Here is a 24180-nt window from a genome sequence, read left to right as displayed (position 1 = left end):
AATTCTTTCTTGTTTAATAATATTGTATTTGAGTTGTAATGTTTCTTTTTGTATCAAAATAAAAAAAAAGTATTACTAATAAAAAAAAAGATTAAATCACTTGATAAGAAGAAAGAAATTCTTTCCCTTATATATCAGGATTTAATTTTTGTGGAGAGTATTATAAGATAAAAATTTGAATTTATAAAATTAATATAAAAAATTTAAAATTTAATTTAATTATTCCATATAATTATTTTTAAAAATCTTATTCAATAAATTTAATAATTAATATTTATAATTTTTTTATTCTCAAACTGTAATTTTTTTAATTAAAAAAAAATCAATGCAAAAAAAACAACTTTTAAGAGCCGTACGCAAAAAAAGAGACTAAGCTCAAATAAAGCATAAAAATCCTCGTGACTATAAAAAAAGCTACCCTAAAAAAAAAAAAAAGGAACAGAAGAAGAAACCGAGTTGGCTTGAGTGTGAGCATTTTGGGCCTTTCTCAAGCGATATTATATGTAGCTCAAGTTGAAAAACGCAAAGCCCCAGAAAAACAGAAAAAAAAAAAAACCAGTGGAAACTAAAGCAAAGATTGGGGTAAGAGAGTGAGAATTGAGAAATGGCGAAGCAGTGCAAGTATTCATGCGACAGCGCAGCTGAAACTTTGGAATGGATCAAAGCTATTGCAGATTTCATTAAACCTTACACTTTTTTAATCAATGCTCACGTTGTCAATTTCTTCAAGGTTAGTTAAAACTAAAAATTAATAAAAACCCACTTTTCTTTCCCTCTTATTTATTTATTTATTTTATTTCAGGATAGGCTATGGGAATCTGTTGATAAAGAATGGATTGAATGTCTTGGTAAAGAATCTGTTGAAAATCTTCTCCTAATTCCTTCTGGAGTTGTCCAAGTAAAATTGTTTCCTTTTATTATTATTATTATTTGATTTGTTATTGTTATTCATAATAAATTTGAATAATTGATTAATGTTATTGAATTACTTTTAATGGTAGGATCATTGGCCTACTTCGCTTAAGGAGTTTGTTCTTACTCTGAAATCTCTTGTTTATCCTCGAGAACAAGCTGACTTGAAAAAGGTTAATTTCTTTCAATTATAATTGAGTTTTTGATATTTGTTTTTTGATTCTTGCAGAAAAGATGATAAAATATAGTAATTGAAATGAGAAAATGGCTTAAATGCTGCCCACATAATTGTTAAATATAAGAGTAAAAATCATGCTTTTGGCAATTCATCATAATTAGATTTTTAATATTTAATTTTTCAAAATATTATTTGCTTTGCTTTTGGCATTGCAAATATACTTTCAGGATTTGCTTGGTAGGAAGGATGGAAAGAGGTGACGATGTAAAATTTGTTAATCTAATGGTTATAATACCACTTTCCTACATTGTAGTTTAACCATTAGATTGACAAGTTTTCTATTCTCATCCCTTTCGATCTTTCCTACCAAGCAAAGCTCAGTATTTTGCTTTCGGAAGTAAAAAACAAGCTTATTGACCTTTTTTTCTGGGCTTGATTTCTCACTCACGATTTTATTGGACAAGATTATCTTCCTTTGATTTTTTTCTTGAAAAAATAATTTCAAATTACTTCTTTGCTTCTTGGTTTAACAAGGGTCCTTTTTCTTAAGTCTTTTTTATCAAATTTTCATTTTTTAAGTCTTCTCTTTTCTTTTTCCTTGAATTGTTTACCAATGGAAGGCAGATGGGGAGTACTTTCTTCTAAAGTGGGGCGTGTAGGAGTTGTTTTCAAAGAAGATATTTATCATTCTGGTTTATTGTAGGTATTTCCCGACTTCCATACAACATCACTTAATAGCGTTCTTTCTCAAGGAATGAATCTAAAGAAGAAGCACGAGGTAGCTATTATGTAATATTTTGGAATTGAATTGATCTCCTTTTCTCATAAATGATGATGTCCCGATGTGGTATGTGCTGCACAACATTGGAAATCTAAAGTTACCTTATTTATGTGGTAACCAGGTAGAAGTTCTTTCTGCTATTGTTAGTTCTATTGTGAGTACAGTGCAAGCTGATGCAATAATTGATGTCGGTGCTGGTCAGGTGTGCGTCACTCTTTTTCTCTTTTTCCCTTTCCTAACTTTTTTCTTTTCTACTTTCTATTTGGATGATGCTGAATTTGGGGTTGAGACTGCTTAATTGATGCTTTAATGGATAGAGAAGCTTGTCAAAACTTGGAATCTGGGAGCAAATTGATGCTGAACCAACAAAATGCAAAACTGATTTGACCTGTTTTATTTAAGCATTTTTGAACTTGATAGGTAATGGTTAAATTGGTACTAGGTCTATTAGCATGCTGGACTGGGCAGTTTTGTGGTGGGCATCACTTTTGATTCAATTATTATGTTGCTTGTTGTTTCACATATTTGGTCAAAGAGGATAAGGTTGGGAGTTTTTGATTTGTGACTTTATTTTTGCCCTTTTTGTACCTTAGCAACTTAACCGTGGCCTATAACAGTATTTCCAAGTCCAAGCCTTAGCTGTTAGCCCTTACACTCCATTTTGTAGGAAGGATGGAAAATGGAATGGAAGGAAAAAGTTTTAGTCTAATAGTTGAGCTAAAAGAGCATATGTTATTATTAATATCAAGCATTTGATTTAAAAAATTTCCATCCTTCTCCCCTTCTATCCTTCCTACCAAACAGAGCATTACTTTCACTCTCCTGCACTTGACTGAACCTCCAGGCATAGTCATATGTTTACAAGATTTTGTGTGACAACTAGTTCAGTTGTCCAAATCTTTTAAGCAATCTTCACATTGCCTCACCATAGCTAGCTCTTATCTTGAGGAATCTCAATCCTTTGACAAAGCCTCTCCAAACTTAAAGGCAAGGCAAAACATCCAAGATTTCCTTTTCGAAGTCCTGTAATGGTTGCTCTGATGGTGACATCAAGCACTCTTAATTCTTTGGCAATAACTTTTCCATCTAAATGAAGCACTTTGCCAACTTGCTGAGGTGTTTCCTTCGTGTGCAACTCAAATACCCCATACTTCTAATAATCATTTCACTTGACCTTTCACATCCCTAATATTAGACCTCCCATTAGTGTCCGCATCGTTTTGTTGCCTCTAGGGTGGAATAAAAACTTCTTTCTCGCATCCCACATCAGCTACTTCTGCTCAATAGATAGACATACACACATACATACGTAGGTACAGACAAACACATGCACGGAAACCATGTGTATGCATGCATGCATGCAAGTTTATGATGTGATGTTTTCTATTTTGTTTCTCTTTGCATTCATAACTTTACCCTTAAATCTAAATGCTCCTTCAATAAAAGTTTCTGTTTTGTTGAACTGTGGTGGACAAAAGTTTTGGGACTTATTGAGTTTGACCATGGAATATTTGTTCCTTTGTTCCTTCACAATGACATTGTATGCATTTTGTATATATTAGCATGTTGATAGTGATGTTTACTTCACTTCAAAACTATAGATCTGGTTCTTAATCCTGGTTAGCATGATTTTCCAGGGTTATCTTGCGCAAGTCCTTGCCTTTGAGTACCAGCATTCTGTAGTCGCTATAGATGCTTGTTCTCATCATGGAAATGTTACAGATGCACGTGCAGAGCGAATCAAGAAGCATTACACAGTTCAGATGCGAAAATTTGGGTATGTGAGGGAGTTACCTTCCTTTATCATATCTTGGGCGGTTGTATTTATTTTAAAACTGAAGCCCATGTCACCTTTAAAGTTACCTACATGAACATGTGCATGTTTCTCTTTGTGGTGGTTGGATTATGCTAAGTTTGATCATCATTGAGGCATTTTTCCAGACTAATGCCTTGAGTTAGTTTGTTCTGTTGGTTGTAAATTAAATGTTAAGACTTTATATACTCATTTATAGGTTGTCTAAGAGACCTGGTGTTCTGACAATGATGTTTAATTGTCCGAACAAACAAAAATTTTGTGAAGGTTGTTTCATCAAGTGAACCATGTGACCTGATTATTTCTTTTTGGGCACATTTGGCATATAACTACTCTTTTTGGTGACACAATTCCAATTTGAATTTCTCTTTTAGCATTAGCATGGATTTTATTGTTACAATTATAGTTTGAAGTTACTTAAAATCACTACTTTTGCAAGTGTCACACTTGTTGACAGATTGCAACCTTTTTTCTGTTAGATCAGGAAACAAGAGATTAAATGTGCCCCAGACAATTACATGCCGCATAATGTCCCTGGAAACATTGAAAGCCCTGAGCACCTTGTTGCCTCATAAATGTGATGTTGAGCAGCCAAAATTGATCGAGCAAGACCTTGAACAATATGGTTCAAAAGGAAATAGGAGTTCATTGGTTCTGGCTGGACTTCATGCTTGTGGAGATCTCTCAGTAACAATGCTCAAGTGAGTGTCAAAATATGCTTGTAAGCTATTCTTTTCCTTCTCCTTCCAATGCTAAGTTAAATTGCAGCCTGTGAAGCATGGAAACACCGTGCAGCGGCACATACTTGTGTCCAATACATGTCCCACATGGACACGCCTCCGACATGGTGGGACAGGTATCAGGCACGCCAAAAAAATAAAAAAGAGATTGGACATGTATGAACATGCCTCTGACACAAATGGACATGACCGGACAAAGGATGAATTTTTTTTTTTTTTTTAAATTTGGAATCACAGTGAGCAGAAACCAAGATCCTAAAGAAATGAGATGTTGGAAATCCATAAAAAAAAGAGAAGAAAACAGAGAGATAGCATAACAAGAAAAGAGTGTTAAATGTTGGAAAAGTGGGAGTAGAAAGCAAGTCATTGATGGAAATATGTTACAAGAGAAAAATAGAGAAAAAAGATAAGAGAGAAAGAAGAGAGACACGACACAGAAACCAAATATGAAGACAATTCCTAGTGAATAATTTAGGGCATGATGATTTATGGCCTTTTGGCTTTTGGGCCTTTGAGTTTGAGCTAATTGGTTTTAATGGTTTTAGATGTCCAAGTTTTTAAACTCAAAATTAATTTAAAAAAATTGAAAGGCTTTTTGCGTATTAATATTTGTTTGAAAAGTATCAATATTTACATTTTTATTGTATTTACATTTACATTGAATATTTTTAGATAGAATATATAAAAATTTTTTTTATTGCCATGTCCTGCTGTACCAGAGTCCCCAATTTTTTGTAATTGTTGTGTCATTGTGTCTGTATCGTGTTGTACTCGTATTGCGTGTCCATGTCCGTGCTTCATAGATTGCAGTTATGATTTGCTCCATTATTGGTGGGCAAGGGAGACCTGCCTTTCTACAACTTAGTTTGAGATAGTAAGCATTATATCCTTTCTTTTATGCATTGGTATTGCAAAGTAGATAATATTTTAGGGATTGTTAGAAGTATGCCTTGTTATAACTATGTTGCTCAAACTTGGTTACAGATGTCGGGTATATGTATGTATCTAGGTGTTAGACAAGCCAATTATCATAAATCAAAGATACAAAGATATGGCTACAAATGGTCAAAGAAGAGGACCCGGGTGCCTGGACTATTTGTACAATATCTTATTAGGATGATTGGTAATAATTATAGAAGCTATCTTAAATCTGACTATTAAAATTTCACATTCAAGTGTGCAATAGTTAGCATAATATAGTGAAGGTAAAGGAAGAGCATTGAGCATATCTAATCTATGGATGTATCAATCCACAAACAAAAATGCCAACAATCATTGTACAAAGTTGTGGCAATGAGAATTGAGAAGGGAAACATATAACATACCTGGTTAGTGCTTAATTCTCATTGTTTGATGTTGGTTTAGGTTCTACAATTCTACTTCTTCAATATAAGAGTCTAAGTTTGTATCTTCAAAACATCAAGAAAAAAAATTAAGATTACTAGAGATTTAGATTCCAAACTTATAAAATAAAGCTTATATGTTTGTAACTACAACCTAAATGCAAAGTTAAGAAGAGTAGAAGACATACCTCAACTGACATCAGTCACCAATTGACCATTAGGTCTACTCCACTTCATGCAAAACTGAAATACTCAAAAGCTGAACTGAAGTGAGAGACATGAAACTAAAACCGGAAATATTTTGATAGTTAATTAAGAGCATAGGGAGGTTTCATTTCAGTGTAATTTCAAAGTTTGAACATGTGCATTCAAGGTTCTAGAAGTCGTAATAAAACTTATTTATTAACAAAATAATTTTCTTGCTATAGTTGAGTAGTTGACCTGTGTAATAAGGTACGACTATGAACACTATCAAAAAATTCAAGAAACAAAAAGTTTCAAACATTTGTGTTACTTTTCTGGTCATTCACAGCTTGATGCTCTTAGTTTACCTTCAATGTATTATGTTAAAGAAAAAACCCATGCTCTTCATTCTATAAAGGACACATGGAAAAACAAAAAGGAGTTTCTATTTCTCCTGATGGATGGACTGATAGGCAAAAAGCCCTCTTATCAATATTATGGAAGCTTTTATCTGAGGACCAATATTTGTGAAAACAATTGATGCTAGTGGTAATATTAAGAGTATGGAACATATTGCTAATATATTTCTAGAAGCTATTGAGGAAATCGGAGAAGCAAATGTGGTTCAAGTTGTAACAAACCATGCAACAAGCTTCAAGGTAGCTGGACAAATAGTGGTAGCAAAATGCCCCACATATTTTGGACACCTTGTCTAGGCGTAGATTGAATTTCAATTTGAAGAATATCTATGAAGCATCCAAGAACTTAAATTATTTTATTGAATTCTAATGGATAAGTAAATCGGTGAATGATGTGCAAGTGGTTCAAAACTTTATTGCAAATCATAGTTTGGCCTTGTCTATATTTAAAAGGTATTTGAAGTTGAATTTGTTGAAGGTAGTTGAAACAAGATTTTCATCTAATATTGTCATGGTAAAAGGTTTAAAAGAAGTAAAGGATACACTTGAAAAGATGAGTGTGGATGCAAATTGGAATTCATTTGAAGGATTTTGCAAGGTAGTAGAAGTCAAAGCTCATGCAATCAAAGAATGCATTGTTAGTGATAATTAGTGGGATAAGTTGGACTATTTCATGAGTTTTCAAAGCCTATAGTTGACGTGTTAAGGACTGCTGATATTGATTCTCCACCGGTACCCCATATATGACATTGTTAGTCATTGCATGATATCATGGAGCCATTTGTCACTGGTTGAATCACCAAAATTTTACACATTACAAAAGACTCTTTAAGATATTATTTGAAGTGTACACAGAGAAGGTAATGCTTTGTACAAGTCAATGGATGGAATCAGCAATTGTTAAGGAAGGAGGAATGAGCAACTATTAGGGAGCTCAATTGTTATGGCAAGAAGAAATTATGGTGACGCAAGTGTCATAAACTATACTATTTATATGATTATTATATTGAGGAATATTGACGGAACAAAGCAAGGGGAATAAATGACTAAAGTGCAAGTAATAGAAGGAACTAATGATATGATGTTGGTTGGTTGGTTTTAACTTTCTAGAATGATAAATTTAGGGAGATAAAGTGTGAGAGCAAAAAGGTGGTCCGTATCCATATTGATAACATTTGACTTCATATTTTTCAAGTGTAGGACTGTTTTACTCGTTGTTATATCCGCATGTTACACTTTAGTAATTTCATGTTATTGAGTTCTGTTTCATGTAACAAAGATGCAATGCTAGATTATGCTTTTTCATATTAGAGTATTATGTCATTGTTTAATTAGTAAACTATCTAATAGGATGTGAATGTAATTGATCAGGACCATTTTAGAGTGTGAAGAAGTTAGAGCAGTTATTAGCATTGGCTGTTGCTACAACTTACTATCTGAAGAAGGGTTTGAAAATGCTCGCATTCATTATGGTTTTCCAATGAGTTGTGGTGTTAAAACTATTAGCTTGTCTCTTGGAAAGAGTTCTCGTGATCTTGCTTGTCAGGTATGTGTGCATCTTGCCTTTCTTGTACTGTTTAAAAGCAATATGATGCGAATGCCTCATGCATGAGAGTTCTTTCTTTTTTTTTTTTTTTTCCTTTCATTAAGCTAAGATTGACTTAAACAGGTATAAGCTGATATGCATGTAAGGTTAAGGATCATGTTATGTATAAAAGCAACAAAACAAATAAAAGTTAGAGACTAAGCAGTCCTTTGGTTGTGGAATTTTGCTTTGACTGCCATAAGAAAAAAATTTTACAGTCTACCTAGTTGGAATTGTGTTGGATTACAGATTTACAGTGTCTGGGCAAAAAACTGGTTTTCTTTTGGCCAATACAAAGACAGGGTTGAGTTACAAATTCTTTCTACTAATATTTCTTTGGTTTATCTACTTTCGTCTTTTATAGATGAAATTTGTGATCATGCTTTATTTGTTTAGAGTGCAGAAAGATGGAAAAGTTTAGGAAAGGAAGCTGGTCTCCACAATTTTGAGCTGCATGCTTTCCGCGCTGCTTTCCAAATGGTACAAGATACTTTATTTCTTGTTGAGTTTCATTGTTTAAATTGCACAATGTCAATTAGTTTTTGTAATTTCCACATTAATAAGATTGCTTAATGCCTTGAAAGTACTCTTTTTGTTGCTTTGCATTCATGTTGCTTCTCCCCATATCTCTGAATTGACACTTTGAGTTATTTAAGATATCTGCTGCCCGATTATATTTTATTGGTAGTCTTCTCATCTTGGTGTTATGACACCTGTTAACATGAGGGTGTGATGAAGTATCCTCAGGGTTCTTTTTCTTTTTCTCCTAGAATGTTTCCATGTGAAAGTATGTTTGAAAGTATTTATGCATGAGTTTCAAATAAACAAACATAATAAAAAAATGTATTTATGCATGAAGCAAACTTTATTTACATGTCTGTATGTCCGTCTGGGCGTATACATACATATGGTTGTCCACATTGATGACAAAGAAAAACAATTAAAACAAGTGACAAAAAATTTTCTTTCTATGGGGGAAAGCTCGTTAATGAAAGAAATTGTAACCCAACATTCAGAACTCTGTTTACTAGAATGTCCATACTAGTTGTCCATTGGGTCTTAATTAAGTGTAGTTAAGTCTTTTTAGAGCTTTTATGTGCTCTTTAGCATAAATATGTTAAGTATTATTCCTAATTTTAATGATTTAGAAATTCTAATCCAAGTAGTTATTGATAGTTCTTGGAAACGCTGCAATTAGAGGTGTTAATGGGCAGCCTATGCTTGGTATTAATAGTTTATATGCTTGTCTAGGCCCGGCCTGACCTGATAATTCGGACCTCAAAATTTTCTCAAGCCCTATTGGGCTTCAAAAATTTCTCAAGCTTGGTCCAAATTGAAAAACTTAATTTATATAATAAAAAATTTTAAAAAATCCTTTTTGAAAAAAATAAAAAGTAAAAATTCACATATATATACTTAAATAATTATAATATTTTAATTATATAGTTTATTTGGGCCAGGCTTGGGCTTTAATTCATTTGTCCAAGGCTCAATCCAAAATTCAAACAGGCCTAAAAATTATGCCCAAACCCATTTAACGGGCTTTAGTTTCTTATCCAAGCTCTCTTAAAACTTGGACGGGATTTCAGACTTAGGCGGATAACTTAGCCCTTGAGCAGGTCTAGTTGCAACTCACTCTAGAATTCTTGGATTACTGTTTACAGCATGAAAACAGCACTCATAAACTTGTTTTCTCTGTTTTGCTGCTGCTCCGAGTTCCTGAAAATTTTACCATTAGATTCAACCCTCTTTGGCATCTAATCTCAATTGAACTAGATCTAATTTCTACCTAAATCCTAACCCTGATTTCTTTCCATATCCATAAATCCTAAAATCCCTAATTTTCTAGTCCTAGCCTACCTCTCAACCTAAGTAGGCAGACTTTACCAAATCTGTCCTACATCACTTGCCTTTACAATTAGAAGTGTCAAGCATACAGCAATCCTCTAGTTCTACTTTTTCTGTATTCCTTATAATTTCTTAGTTGACTTGGTACAAGAATCTGACATGATATCATTCTAGGTGTTTTTTTTTTTTGTGACCATTGGTCTAGGTGTCCGACTCATATTTTTAAAATTTTGACTTGAACTTGGCTAAAGATTCCAATTATGATACAGGTAGGCAGATATATACACACTTGACCATTAAAGATTTCGGAGAAAAAGAGAAAGTATAAACTAATTTGAAATATTACTAAGTTGAGGGTGTTTAACTACTTGTATGTTTCTTATAGATTATTAACCTCTGTAGCAAGTGTTGCTAGCAGTAAACAAATAGTAGTGGTGGCGAAGCCAACTGAGCCAGAAGTAGTAAAGAAACATGATAATCAAATGAAGATCAAATAGCGGCAATGGTTAACAGGTTTGACTCACCAAATCAATGTTTTTGGCTATTAAAAGCTCAAAACTCATATACTTTTGCAAATCAAAGAAAGTACCTGAAATTTGAGCCATAGCTTGTCTGACAGAGAAAATAGCAGCACAAAGTTAAAAATCATTATCAGTAATGCCATGTTGAAGGGATTCAGTGGTGCCATGGGTTGATTCCTTAAAACCTAAAACTTTCATAACTTGAAACAGTTGTTGGAGATTTGTAGATTAAGAGAAGAAGAAATCTTTCTCTAGGGTGACACTTGGAAGCTTCGTTTAAAAGGATCAACAGCTTCTCCTAGAAGTTATCAAACAGGTGACTGCATTGATGCTCCCAAGAAAAATAGTCATCACATCATGCCCAGCCTTTCCTGCCCTCCTCTTCCCCTTCCTTCTTTCTTTCCCCACTAAAAGATAACTTTTGGTGCGAGAACACCTAATGAAACCACAATTTCATAGGCCTGATGTATAAATCTAAGAACTCAACACTGAAATGACAGAAATTACCAGGTCTTGTTGGGGCATGGGTATTCCCAGAACATTTATACAATTACTAAGATGACATTTAAATTAAGACATTCTCCACCAGCTTGTTTACCGATTTACAAATGTTATTGATTTACGTCAGAATGTACCTGTACTTGTGTTGCATTAACGATGTTATAGTAAATCTATTTTCAAATATTCTTATAGTTTATTTCTCAGTTGTCATGGCTGTTTATCTTTCATCTGTTTCATTTCAGACGTAAGATCTACAGTAACTAACAGTATCTTTTGAAGGTTCTTCATAAATATTTCCCTGAAGTCATAATAACAAGTCCTTCAATTGGGCGCCAAGGGAAGGCTTTACGCCGTAAGCAGCAAAGGAGGATAATGGAGTCTGAATTGCATGATGAAGAAAGTACTTATTCGTCTTTGCCTCAGAGTCCTAATATGGATGAGGCTTGCTCTGTCATACAAAGTGGAGAAGCTGGAGCAGGTACATAATGGTAGATGTAGTTTTAGGACTACTAGCTTGTTGCTCTTTCGATAATGTTGCACTCTGTCCCTTTTTCTTTTCTTTGCTTGTTCATGGTAATTGCCTAGTGAAGATCCTGCAAAGAATACGGGACAAATTTCTTCTTGCAGACCAATTTATGTGCATTACATTGGTGGGGAAATCTGAATTACTTATAAGAGACTGCAACTTTTCTTTGTGTTGCAGGTGACAAGTCAGGCATAGGGTTGAACTTGGATGCCTTAGTCAATAAAATGTCCTTAGATACTGGTAGCAGATGTGAAGGGAGGACTATATCTGCTGATAAGTATTCACTTTTTGAGAAATTTTGCCGGTCTGGATTATGTCGTCTAGGGCTTAAACCATTGGTTGATATCAATTTCCTTGGCATTTGGAATGAAGTTGAGCCCTATGTTGTATGTCTCTCATACTACTTATTCACTGCTCCTTTGAGAGTATGAATTTTAATTTATCATCACAAATTCAGTGCAAGTTTCTAGTATATTTTTTGTCAATATCATGTCTTTGAGATTTAGAATTGATTGTTGTGTCTGTTTCCTTTATTGCCTGTTCACTATCACCATGGCTACTTTGGAATTGCTTTGATAATAGTAGTAACATATTTCTTGCATTTTATTTATAATTAGGATTTAGAACAATAAAGCAAAAATATGATGAAACTGTATTTGATGGTAATGCTCATCTTCAGTTGAAGCTGCATAGCAAATGAATGCATTATTCTTGATTTGGAACTTCTAGGGATCCCTTAATGCTTATAAAATTTGATCTTGAGATAGTCATCATTAAAATCAAAATGCAACACTCACCATTATGATATTTAAAAAAATGGTGAAAAAAGTTTCATATTTGATTCACTATGGCTACTGGCTTTTAACTGGAAGAGAGACAGCTGATTCATCAAATATTTTTGTTTTATTGATTTTATAGTTTTGTAGTTTCTTATCTATCAGGCTTGCCGAGGAAATTGGTTATGATTTTGGTTTTTCTTTGCCACGTGAATTCTCTTAGATTTCCATCTTTTGTTTGAAGATGAATCCCCTTAAAACATATACCATTATTGCCTGATCTACACAGAAAATTGTCTAGCACAGGATGATATATATGGTCCTGGTTAGAGAAGAACAAGAGAAACACCCATTGGAACAAAAAAGAAGAGTAAAGTTGTCTCTTGATTGAACAAAACACGGGCTATCTAAACTAACCATAATTCATAGTTCGATGTTCAGAAAAAGGAATAGAAGCCTGAAAATGGAGTATTATCTAGAACCCAGAATCATGGATCATTACTTATTATTTGCTGTTTATCTCAGTTATTTATAATTTGTGAATTAATTATTGTTCACACTAGGTGGGATGTTTTCAAATTCTAAAAAATGAGGAATATAACCCTGTAATTACTTGCACGAGTTACAAACTATCTAATCTATGTTAGGGAAGCCAGAGTACCGAGTGTTGATTAATTGTATATAGTGGTGGAATACTGCCTAATTTGTTTATTGCTGGCAGAACCTTATTGGAGTTTACTGGTCTCTTCGTGCTGCTTTTGGGCCTCTGTTGGAAACTGTCATTCTTCTGGATAGATTATTGTTCCTCCAGGAGCAAGCTGGTCACTTGAACGTGGTAATGTTACCTATTTTTGATCCAGCATTATCCCCGAGGAATGTTGCCATAATTGCTAAAAAGCTGGATACAGTTATGGCATCATAGTTTGAGATAAGGTAATAAATAGTTTCTTAGATGACAAAGGTATTATAGATTGCATCCGATTTGTTTCGGTTTCATTTGCTTTCTGATTCAGCTTTCTTTTTACTTGATTCACTGTGATTTACATTATAAAAATATCTGGAATATATTAAATCGATGAGAAATGTTAAGATCGTTGGAAAGTGGATTAAGTTTAAATCTGATTGGTTAATGATAGAAGAAAGCAGGCAGGCATAAGCTGTCATTACAGCTATTGGTTGCTTGAAAAATGAGGGACCCCGTAGGGCTCAGGTCACGTGCGATGGTTTGAACAATTTTTGTCGTTTTAAGCAGCCGTCTGTTTGTTTACTTGTTCCTACCACCATGAAATTCGTTTGTTTTTTTTTTCCTGCATTGACGACATGAAGAATTGCCATTCCAGACAGATTTTTCACTCAAAACTTTTGTCCAAATGCTAAAGTACAACGTAATGAAAAAAAACTCTGGAACAGAATTTCAGTCAAACATGGATGATCATTAATGTTAAAATGAACGTATTAGGAATTTTACTTTCATTTGTTTAGGGAAGTACAACCTGAAAGATGGATGTTTCTTAGTGATTTTGACAGCAGATTGATGGGCTTGTCAAAGTAATCATCATCAGAATTATTAGTAGAAGAGTTCTTAAAGGACTTGAATTTTGACTGAGTTGAGGATAAGGATTGCTTTACGTTATCCTTGGATCACTCGGGGACCTGTTCCTTTCAGTATTGCCCTACAAACTTTTTGGACTTTAATTGGTTGGTTGTTGTAAAACGTCATTTACCACTTCCATTTCTTCAAGTGACCAAGGTAAGCCACGTGGTTTCTCCTATGAGTTTGGTCATTGATAATTTCAAGTACGAAAAGTTTGTGGATCCAATTTCCACAAAATTTTCACATCGATTATATTGAATAAAAATCAATCGTTCAACTAAGTTTGCAATTCAACAAACTTTTAATACAAAAAACATAGAATTTAAAATATGATAGTGAAATTCAACAAAATTAAAAGGCAATGATAAAATTCAATAGTATAGTGATAAATTTGATATTAATCCATAAAATTACAATGGTTTGATTTTTATTGCTAAATTTAATGCATCATATTCGTGGATTTAGCTCTTTTATGAATGAAAAGCTATACAAATTGAAAAAGATAAAAAAGATAATAAATTCAATTGGTAATGTTATCTTTATAGCTAGTTATAATATCAGGCATTACATTTGATAATTGCTAAAAAGTTAAGTCTAAAGAAATATTTTCATCTAATGCCAGTTTTGCCTCATGGCAAAGGCTAATAGGCCAAGTAGTAGGTCCAAATTTTATGAAGCTTTGTTATAACAAATTGCTAAACTCAATATCGTTTTTTTTGGTTGTTGTTGTTGTTGAAATGGTGCTAAACTCAGTATCTTATAAACAAAGTTATAAATGATTTTGAACCATTTAGAAGTGTTTTAGGAAAAAAAAAAGGTGAAATTAATTTCTAGCAAATCTGAAATACAAGAGTTTACTACCAAGTGTTCAGTTTAAGTATATATTTTTACTTATTTTTATATAAAAAATTATTATTATAGATTGGGTTAATTACATAATTGGGATTTGAATTGTTGAGAAATTTTCAATATAAAATAAAAGATAATAGGTATATAAGAGATTCAAGTGCTTTACCCATAATTAGATTCTAATGAGAGATTTTAAGTTGTTCATTTCTACTTATAAATATTGATTTGAAGATTAAATTTTAATTTAATAAATTTAAAATTCAAATCCTGTAACTATTTTTCTATTTTAAACTGCAATATCTTTTATAAAGAAATTAACTTTTAGGACTTGAATATTGAACCATATTTTCTTCAACGAGGAATCACTAGTAAACTAAACTCGAGATTCAATGGAAAACAAAAAATTAATAGATACCTAAAGATTAAAAGTAAATTAAAGAAAAACTTTTGAGTAGGAGGATTATTACTGCTAGCAATCATTATATCTATTTTTTTTGTAAATAATGTAAATAAAATAAAGTTTTAATTCAATCTTTTCTTTGTAATTTTATATTCCATTCTTCAAATGCAAGATTTGCAATATGCAAATTACGAGTTACATCGTTTATTGAAAATTGCTAAACATTGTTCATACAAAAACTTATGTCGTATTATTGTTCTATAAACTTTTTTATTGAATGAATAATTCCATTTTTTAGGGAGAGGGTGAAACACCCTTAGTGATTACAGCGCACTTGTTCCAAGTCTGGATGCTCTTTGTCACAATCGTCGATTCCTCAATATTTTTGAATTGAGGAAGTTGAAGAGTCCTCTTTACTAATGCAGCATGGCAAATTTTACCTAAGACCATAAGTTCACCACAACATTTGTCAGTGACACTTCCGATTTTGAAGATACTCGTGAAAACATCCATAATACAATTTAGACTCATTTTGGTTTCATTTTCACAATCATATTTCTTGATAATGTCAGCCTCCTCGGTAGCTATGATTACTCCGCTCATTACGAACAAAACCATGAAGCCAAAATAAACATTGAAGCTTGCCATTAGGGTTGATGAGGATCTCTCCACTTTACTTTTGGTTGGAAATATGTTTTTTCCCACGACATTTCCTGGCAATAAAAGGATTTATTTATAGGTGATCACAACAAAGAAGAAATGAGATTGAAAGATAAAAGTAATTCATTACATTTCTGTTTCAAAAATTAATTGTAAGCAGTTTATAACCTCAAATTTCTTAATGATGTGAGTTTTTATTTTTATTTTTATTTATTAGCATTAACTTCTTGTAAATATCCAATTAACTCTTTTCTATTTTAGCCTTCGAAACATCTAATGTTACGCCTAAAGTGAGAAAAAATGTAATGTGACAGACCTAAATTTGAAAAAATCAAGGTAATATTTGGTGTCATTTCAAATTAGATGTTTGAAATTAAATATGAAAGATTACCTAATTATAACTTAAACAAAATTAAACAAAATGTCACTAACAAGGTATAATGTAAACCCAAGCGTGCAAGAATAAACTAAACATGTAACTATGCAAAACAACCCTAGCAACAACTTCAATATGAATTCCATATGCTTTGAATTAAATTAAAACTAAAACTAATCTAGCAAACTAAAGCATCATGCAATTATGAGAAAAGAAACAAAACCCAAATTAAACTAAAGGAATCAAAGCACAATCTATTGCAAATAAGACAAATTAAACTTAAGATCATGCAAAATAACTAATTTGATTATGTAAGAACATTTTAGGTTTAATTTAAGGTAACATTTGGTATCATTTCAAATTAGATGTTTCAAAACTCAATTCTTTTTTTTTTTTTTACATACGAGAGGTATGGAAATAAATGAGAATTCAAAATTTAAATCTCAATCCTCATAAAGAAGATAACAACCACTAGATGAAGGTTGAGTTTTTTCTTATGTTAGTTACTAATTTGAATAAACATATATTTTTTTTAATAAAAAAGCTTCTTTTTTTATTTTTATAAACAACAATCTCTTTTTCAATTTATTCCAATTCAAAATAAAAAGTAAAAGCAGCTAGCAAATGAAGTCTCAATTATTTTTAATTCAACATTTCTTTTTTTGGATAAGTCAAAACTTCACTGTCATTCCTTGGGCTAAAATAAAAAGAGTTAATTGGATCTCTACGAGAAGAAGTTATTGCTAATAAATAAAAAAAACTCACATCATTAAGAAATTTGTAGTTATAAACTGATTACAATCAATTTTTGAAACAGAAATGTAATGAAATGCTTTTATCTTTCAATCTCATTTCTTCTTTGTTGTGATCACCTATAAATAAATCCTTTTCTTGCCAGGAAATGTCGTGGAAAAAAAAAACATTTTTCCAACCAAAAGTAAAATAGAGAGATCCTCATCAACCCTAATGGCAAGCTTCAATGTTTATTTTGGCTTCATGGTTTTGTTCGTAATGAGCGGAGTAATCATAGCTACCGAGGAGGCTGACATTATCAAGAAATATGATTGTGAAAGTAAAACCAAAATGAGTCTAAATTGTATTATGGAGGTTTTCACGAGTATCTTCAAAACCGGAAGTGTCACTGATAAATGTTGTGGTGAACTTATGGTATTAGGTAAAATTTGCCATGCTGCATTAGTAAAGAGGACTCTTCAACTTCCTCAATTTAAAAATATTGAGGAATCGACGATTGTGAGAAAGAGTATCCAGACTTGGAACAAGTGTGCTGTAATCACTAAGAGTATTTCACCCTCTCCCTAAAGAATGGAATTATTCATTCAATAAAAAAGTTTATAGAACAATAATACGACACAAGTTTTTGTATGAACATTGTTTATCAATTTTCAATCATCGTTGTAACTTGTAATTTTTTATATTGCAAATCTTGCATTTGAAGAATGGAATATAAAATTACAAAGAAAAGATTGAATTAAAACATTATTTTATTTACATTATTTACAAAAAATAGATATACTGATTGCTAGCAATAATAATCCTCCTACTCAAAAGTTTTTCTTTAATTTACTTTTACTCTTTAGGTATCTATTAATTTTTTATTTTCCATTGAATCTCCAGTTTAGTTTACTAGTGATTTCCCCATTGAAAAAAATATGGTACAATATTCAAGTTCTAACTTTTTTTTTTACAAAAAAAGTCGCAGTTTAAAGTAAAAATAGGGTTACAGGTATTGGAATTGTAAAGAGAAATGAGAAATCTAAAAGATCTCATTAAATCTAATTAAGGGAGAAGCACTTGAATCCCTTATATACCTATATCCTTTGATTTTATATTGAAAATTTTACAATAGTTCAAGTACCAATTATATAATTAATGCAATCTATAATAATAATTTTTCTTATAAAAACAAGTAAAAATATACACTTAAATTGAACACATGTATGCAAAAACAACTGAGAATTAGAAAACTGGAAGTATACACTGAAAGCTTGTTCTTCGAAATTATTAGTACGTATAATAAAACTTGTTTAAGCTTAATTGAGTTTAATTTGGTTGCCATTTTTATTAGTTTATACAAAAAATTTTGAAAATGAAAATGTAAATAAATAATAAAAATACAGTAATAAAAGTATCAATTAAATAGAACCTTAAGTGGTGTTTGATATAAAGTGATCATCCAAAAAATCATAGTGATCTACATATGATAATTATATGGTGATAATCTTAAATCACTATCTCAAAGGTGATATATTTCTCATAAAAAAATGAAAATATTTTTATAATCGGAGGGAAGTCATATGAAGATTTAACTATAGTCACTATTATCCCTTTGATAATAAGTTGAAAATTTTTTTCTCTCAAAATTGTATTGTTTTGTATTATATGTTTGTAGCTTTACAAAATATTATTTATTGTACCAAATTCAAAAAAAATAAATGTGTGCTTTCTTTTAAGTTTTTTTTTTTATGTTACGTATAACATAAATTTTTGTTTTTTTATTATAATTCTTTTAAAAGATTTAATTTTATTTTCTGCTTCAATTTTTTTTGTAATTTATATTATAAAAGTTACTTTACCTATTAATAAATATATTTATTAATTTAATTATTTAGTTATACTTTACTATGAGGTAAATAAAATATTAGTAATATAAATTATTATTTTTAAACAACATGAAAATTATTAATTTATTATGTAATTACCAAAAAATGGTTAATTTGGTTCTATTAAACAAAATAATATTTGGTTTTTAGTAATACTAAAATACATTGATCTTTAATTACTAAATTTTAATGATTGTTAATTAAAAAAATGATTTCAAATCATGAATAATAAAATTATCATAGTAATAAGATCACAATAGTGATTAAATTATTATGGTGATTTGATATATTCAAAATTTTATTCTTGAAGTGCAGGTTTAGGGAAAAAAAAACTCTTTTTTTGATCAAATTATATCTGAGGTCATTGCATTCTACCAAAATTTGGAATTTAATCCATGCATTGTATTTCATACAAATTTAGTCCCTTACTATTTTGATTTTATAATTTTAGTTCAATCATTAATTTTGTCAATTTTTTGTTCTTAAAAATGCTAATGTGCCCTTTAACTTGATAATGCGGTCGTTGACTTTTTGACGGGGGTGTTAACTTTGTCGATATGGTAGCTTGGATGAATAAAATTAATTATTAAATTATATAAATGATTTAATTTACTTTTTCAATATTTTAATTTTTTAAAATAAAATTCATTTTTTTAATTTTTAATTTTTAAATTTTAACATTTTATTTAATCAAAATATTTATTGTTTAGAATTTTTAGAAATTTCTATATTTTTTAATTTGTTTTAGAAATTTTCTATATCTTCTATAAAAAAATATTTAAAAAATTATAAAAAACATAAAAATTTAAAAAATAGAACATTTTTAAAAATTACAAAAGATTAAGAATATTAAAATTAAATAACTTGTTTAAATAAAATGTTAAAATTTAAAAGATACAAAAAATTCAGAAAATGAAATTTAAAAAATTAACGTTTTGAAAAAAGTAAATTTAGTATTTTACAAATCTAAAAAGTTTCTAAAAAATTGAAAACGTTAAATGTTTTTTAGAAAAAAAATAAAATCTAATTTTAAAAATATTAAAAAAAAATGATTTAAAAAAACTTAAATATTTATAAAATATTAAATTTAGTATTTTAAAAATATAGAAAAATTCTAAAAAAATTGAAATATTGTTTTTAAAAAAAATTAAAATTTGATTTTTCTAAAAGTAAAATAAATATTTTTATTAGTAATTACAACAATATTATTAAATTTAACTTGTACAACAATGCGATTTTTTTTTGAAATTATACTAAAGGGATTAAATTTCAAATTTTATATAAATATATGAATCATTTATATAATTTAATAATTAATATCATTTAGTAAAGTCAATGTCATTTCAACAAAGTCAATATCCACGTTATGAAGTCAACGACCACTCAACATTTTTAAAGGTAAAAAATTGATGGAGTTAGTAATTAAACAAATGTTATCAAATCAAAATAGTATGAAGATTAAATTTGTATGAATTAAAGTATATGAATTAAATTTGAAATTTTGGTAGGATATATAACCTCTGGCATAATTTTACCTTTTCTTCTTTTACTTTACTAACATTTGTGCTTTGCTAACAATTAATATTTAATATTTCTCTTAAAAAAGTTTAATTCTTGTGATTTTGGTTTGTTTGTTCGATGTTACTTAAAGTTGTGTAATCGAATTCACCCTACTCCAATTACTTGAGTTTTCTGATTATGTTACGTAAACATAATTTCAGTACATTTAAATTTAATTTTAAAATATAATTATAAATATTAATTATTAATATAAAAATAATTTTAATATTATTTTTACAATAGCCAAACCTATATTGAGATGGGTCAAATAAAACCTTAATATGCCTATAAAAATGCCAATTAAGTAATTCATGAACACTTCTATATAGCAATGGAGGACATCCTAAAGTTAGACAAATATTAATCTTGTTTGTTGACTATCATTATTTGAGTTTGTTTTCTATAAATGGTTGATAGAGTTTTTAAATTTCACAAATCATATCATATATAATATAAAATTCAAATATTTTACAATAAATGCCAAGCTTTTTTTTTTTTTGCATAAATTCTAAACATATATCTCTTAATTTTATTACATAAAATCCAAGAGACTTTTGGTTGCCTAACATTTATTTGAATTCATAACTTTTGATTTTCTCGTATTCATGTTCTTTAAAACCGTTATTTGTTAAAATTTATTGAAATCTTTGATTTTATAATATTTATATATTAACTTTTATTTTTCTTATAACTTATGGTTTTTCATTTTTTTTTATGGGAGGATTATATTAGTTTATTTCATGTCTCTATTATACATACATATATATATATATATATTCAATCATGAGATTTTTTTTATTGTGTTTGTATTTTCATAATTTTTTGTTAGTTTTATAATCATAATCTATGATTTTTTATTTAGTATTTCAAGTTTGTTTTTTAGTCAATGGGTGTAATTTTTTAATGTTTGCATTTTTATTATTTTTTCAAACATTTTATGATAAATGCCAAGTCTTTTTTTTTTTTACATAATTCTAAACATATATCTCTTAATTTTATTACATAAAATCCAATAGACTTTTAGTTGCCTAACATTTATATGGATTCATAACTTTTGATTTTCTCCTATTCATGTTCTTTAAAACCAGTATTTGTTAAAATTTATTGAAACTTTTGATTTTCTTATGACTTATAGTTTTTATTTCCTTTTTTTTTGGATGGGAGTGTTATATAAGTGTATTTTATGTCTCTATTTTTTTTCCAATATGAGATTTATTTTTTATTTTGTTTGCATTTTTATCATTTTTAATTTTTTGTCATAATCATAATTTTTTCATTTCAAATTTGACTTTTAGCCAATTGTAATTAATAGATTAACTATTGAAATAGATAATTGGAAGATAAAAAGTTGTGTTTGTCAATTGTGGGATATTTATAATTATAAAACTGAATAACGTATTAACTCGAAAATTTGTTAATTGATGAAAGGTATGTAAATAAATTTATTTTTGTAATATTTTTTATTTTCATTTCTTTAATTATTTTATCATTTTTGGTACTTTCGTAGAGATTTTATATCCATATTATTCTTTGAAATCATAATGCATATTGATTGATAAATTAGATTCATGAATGGTGTTGATGCAAGTAAAGATGATTATAGGATAACTATTGTGAATGATAGTATAATTCATTTTGCTATCATCAAAGAGATGCTTGATGAAGAAATAAATATTTGATGACATATTTTTTACTTTGTAACTTATGATTCTTTTGATGAGTGTTCAACTAAGTACTTATAGATTTTAAGTTTTTGCATTTTTTTTAAATAAATTTTTTATTCAAAAATTTTCAGTAGATATTATTGGTGTTCTTCTTCACAGGATTTGTCTTATTGTTAAACTATTGGTGATAAGTTTGTAAATTGTTTGGTGTTACACATATTTAAGGTTTTTTTTTTTTTGTTTTAATATTTTGTATATTGGCAATACTATAAGAAGGATGATTTGTTTAAAAACTTTTAACTTTTTTATTATTATTTGAATTATATCATTTTAATATTTTTTTTTCTTTAGTGAAAGGTCTACAAGAGTTAGTATGTGAACAAGTTTTTTTCCAAATTTGAAGAAAAGCAATTAGTTTTGGAAATCAAACCTTAAATTATTATACTTACTTCTTTGATTGCTAAGAGTTTTCAAGGTTACTAAAAAAAAAAATTTCAAAATGAATTTCAAGTTGTTATAGTTATTTCTTTCATTGCTAATAGTTATCATTTTTATGGCATTTTAACTAAGAATTGGTTCTCAAAATTTTTTCATTGTTGTTATAATTTGATTTGTTTAAAACTATATATTATGATTTTTGAATTCATGGTTTCTTTTGTTATTTTATTTTAATTTTTCTTAAGCTCGTGGTAGGTGTTTGAGTTAAAATATGTTTTTCCTACGACAAATCTATTTACAAACTAAGTACTTATTCTTTTAAGATTTTTTAATCTAAAAGTTAAAAGTATAAGTTTTTTTTTTTTTTGTTCTTCTAAAATCAATATCTTAAATTATTAATCCTATTTATTTAATCCTTTTAAAATTTTCAATCTCTAATTTAAAGTTTTTTTTATTGTTTTAATCTATGTTTTATTGTGCTTATCTTTTATGAAAATTAGCTATCAACAATTCAATCCTTTCTTGAAACAAGTTTTAAAGAAATCTGAAAGCTGGATTTTTATAAAAACCCTATAGGTAAGAAAGTTCAACAATTTTTAATTTATTTTTTACTTTTTTTTTTTTATAAAATTCATGTTTTAATTTTTTGTTTTAAAAATTTTTTAAGGTGATTTTTAGGGTATTATTGTCATAACGATTTTTTGTCCAGCAAACTCAATTGCTAGATTTGGTGAAAATTTTCAGAGTCACCATCAATATTTTTATAGGGTGTGATTGACCACCCAAAATATCATCTTTTAGTAAAAATTTTAAAATTAATTAAAACTCACTAAAAGAAGTTTAGGTCTACGAAATTAGGACTAGATCTAAAAGTATGATTACGAGTGAGGAAGGTATTAGCACCCTCACGTCGCCCGTTCAAAGAACAGTACAATTTAAACATGCGTAATCTTATAATTTTGATAACGTGGTCTTTTATTTAAGTTTAATTTCATAAAATTTATTTTAAAACATTTTTCTCTATTATGAAATTATTATTATTATTATTACTATTTCGTATTCTATAAATTCTCCAATGCTTTGATGGAATTTATAGAAAATCATTATTTAGAAAATGTTTCAAGAAAATTGACCATTCATAAAATTCTTGAAACTTCGTCATAAGATATTTTAATTATTTATTTTAAAAAAAGATTTTAAGAACATCCTAACTCTTTTGTGAGTTCCTAAAATTTTGAACAAATTTTAAGATTATCCTGACTTTTCGGTGAAATCTAAATATTAGGGTTATTTTAAAATTTTATATTATTTTTTATTTTTTATAAAAAAAATTTAAATTATCCTGACTCACCTTTGAAATCTAAATATTAATCTCTTGTTTGTATTGAAGAAAATCGAACTCTTTCAATTTTTTATATTTTTAAATATTCAAAATATCAATTATTATTATTATTTTTTATTATTTTATATTGTTTAAATCAATCTTTTTTCTAGCAAAAATAATTTTAGATTATCCCAATTTCATGGTGAAATCTAAAAAAATTATTTTTACTTGTAATAATTAAAAAAAATTAAACTCCTTTAGCTTTTTCTAAAAATTACATTTAAAAGATTCATTTAAACAATTTAATTTTTTTATTTATCAATATTTATTTATTTATTTAGTAAAAATTATTTTTTTTAAAATTATCTCAACACTTTGGTGAAATTTAAATAATATTTTTGCTTATAATAAAATTATTTCCATTAAATAATAATTACTAAATTTTTTATTTATATATTTTTTAGGTCTTTATTTTATTTCAGTTTCATGTTTTATTCTATCTATTTATTTGTTTTTAAAAAATTATTACCAATAATGATAAAAAATAACAATAATAATAATAATAATA

At 28.8% G+C, this 24180-nt stretch overlaps 1 protein-coding gene across 4 annotated transcripts; it reads left to right on the top strand.

Moving 5' to 3' along the window:
• Positions 1-421: 421 nt before the first annotated feature.
• LOC111276045 (S-adenosyl-L-methionine-dependent methyltransferases superfamily protein) lies at positions 422-13219 on the top strand. 4 transcript variants are annotated; one of them, XM_022861770.2, is made up of 13 exons: positions 422-730; positions 803-898; positions 1002-1085; positions 1794-1868; positions 1993-2073; positions 3509-3648; positions 4164-4385; positions 7741-7915; positions 8204-8257; positions 8351-8434; positions 11104-11302; positions 11528-11736; positions 12848-13219. In XM_022861770.2, exons 1-13 carry the CDS (start codon positions 605-607, stop codon positions 13046-13048), a joined length of 1746 nt encoding a protein of 581 aa, XP_022717505.2. In that variant the 5' UTR covers positions 422-604; the 3' UTR covers positions 13049-13219. The 4 variants fall into 4 exon arrangements, with proteins under 4 accessions (XP_022717505.2, XP_022717506.2, XP_022717510.2 ...); XM_022861775.2 differs by having other exon boundaries at positions 429-730; positions 808-898; XM_022861776.2 differs by having other exon boundaries at positions 429-730; positions 803-848.
• Positions 13220-24180: the final 10961 nt, after the last annotated feature.

The sequence above is a fragment of the Durio zibethinus genome, chromosome 25 (genome assembly GCF_047325235.1).
Source record: "Durio zibethinus cultivar Kanyao isolate XHJ-2024 chromosome 25, ASM4732523v1, whole genome shotgun sequence".
NCBI classification, from domain to species: Eukaryota; Viridiplantae; Streptophyta; class Magnoliopsida; order Malvales; family Malvaceae; genus Durio; species Durio zibethinus.
Note: the sequence above shows the minus strand (reverse complement) of the source record. Positions and strands in the feature narration are given on the sequence as shown.

Excerpts from the sequence above, each read along its gene's own strand:
- LOC111276045 (XM_022861770.2), top strand. The coding sequence starts at position 605 with ATGGCGAAGCAGTGCAAGTATTCATGCGACAGCGCAGCTGAAACTTTG. Across the intron at positions 1,086-1,793 it reads AACAAGCTGACTTGAAAAAG|GTATTTCCCGACTTCCATAC; the intron begins GTTAATTTCTTT and ends GGTTTATTGTAG. Across the intron at positions 8,435-11,103 it reads TCCGCGCTGCTTTCCAAATG|GTTCTTCATAAATATTTCCC; the intron begins GTACAAGATACT and ends TATCTTTTGAAG.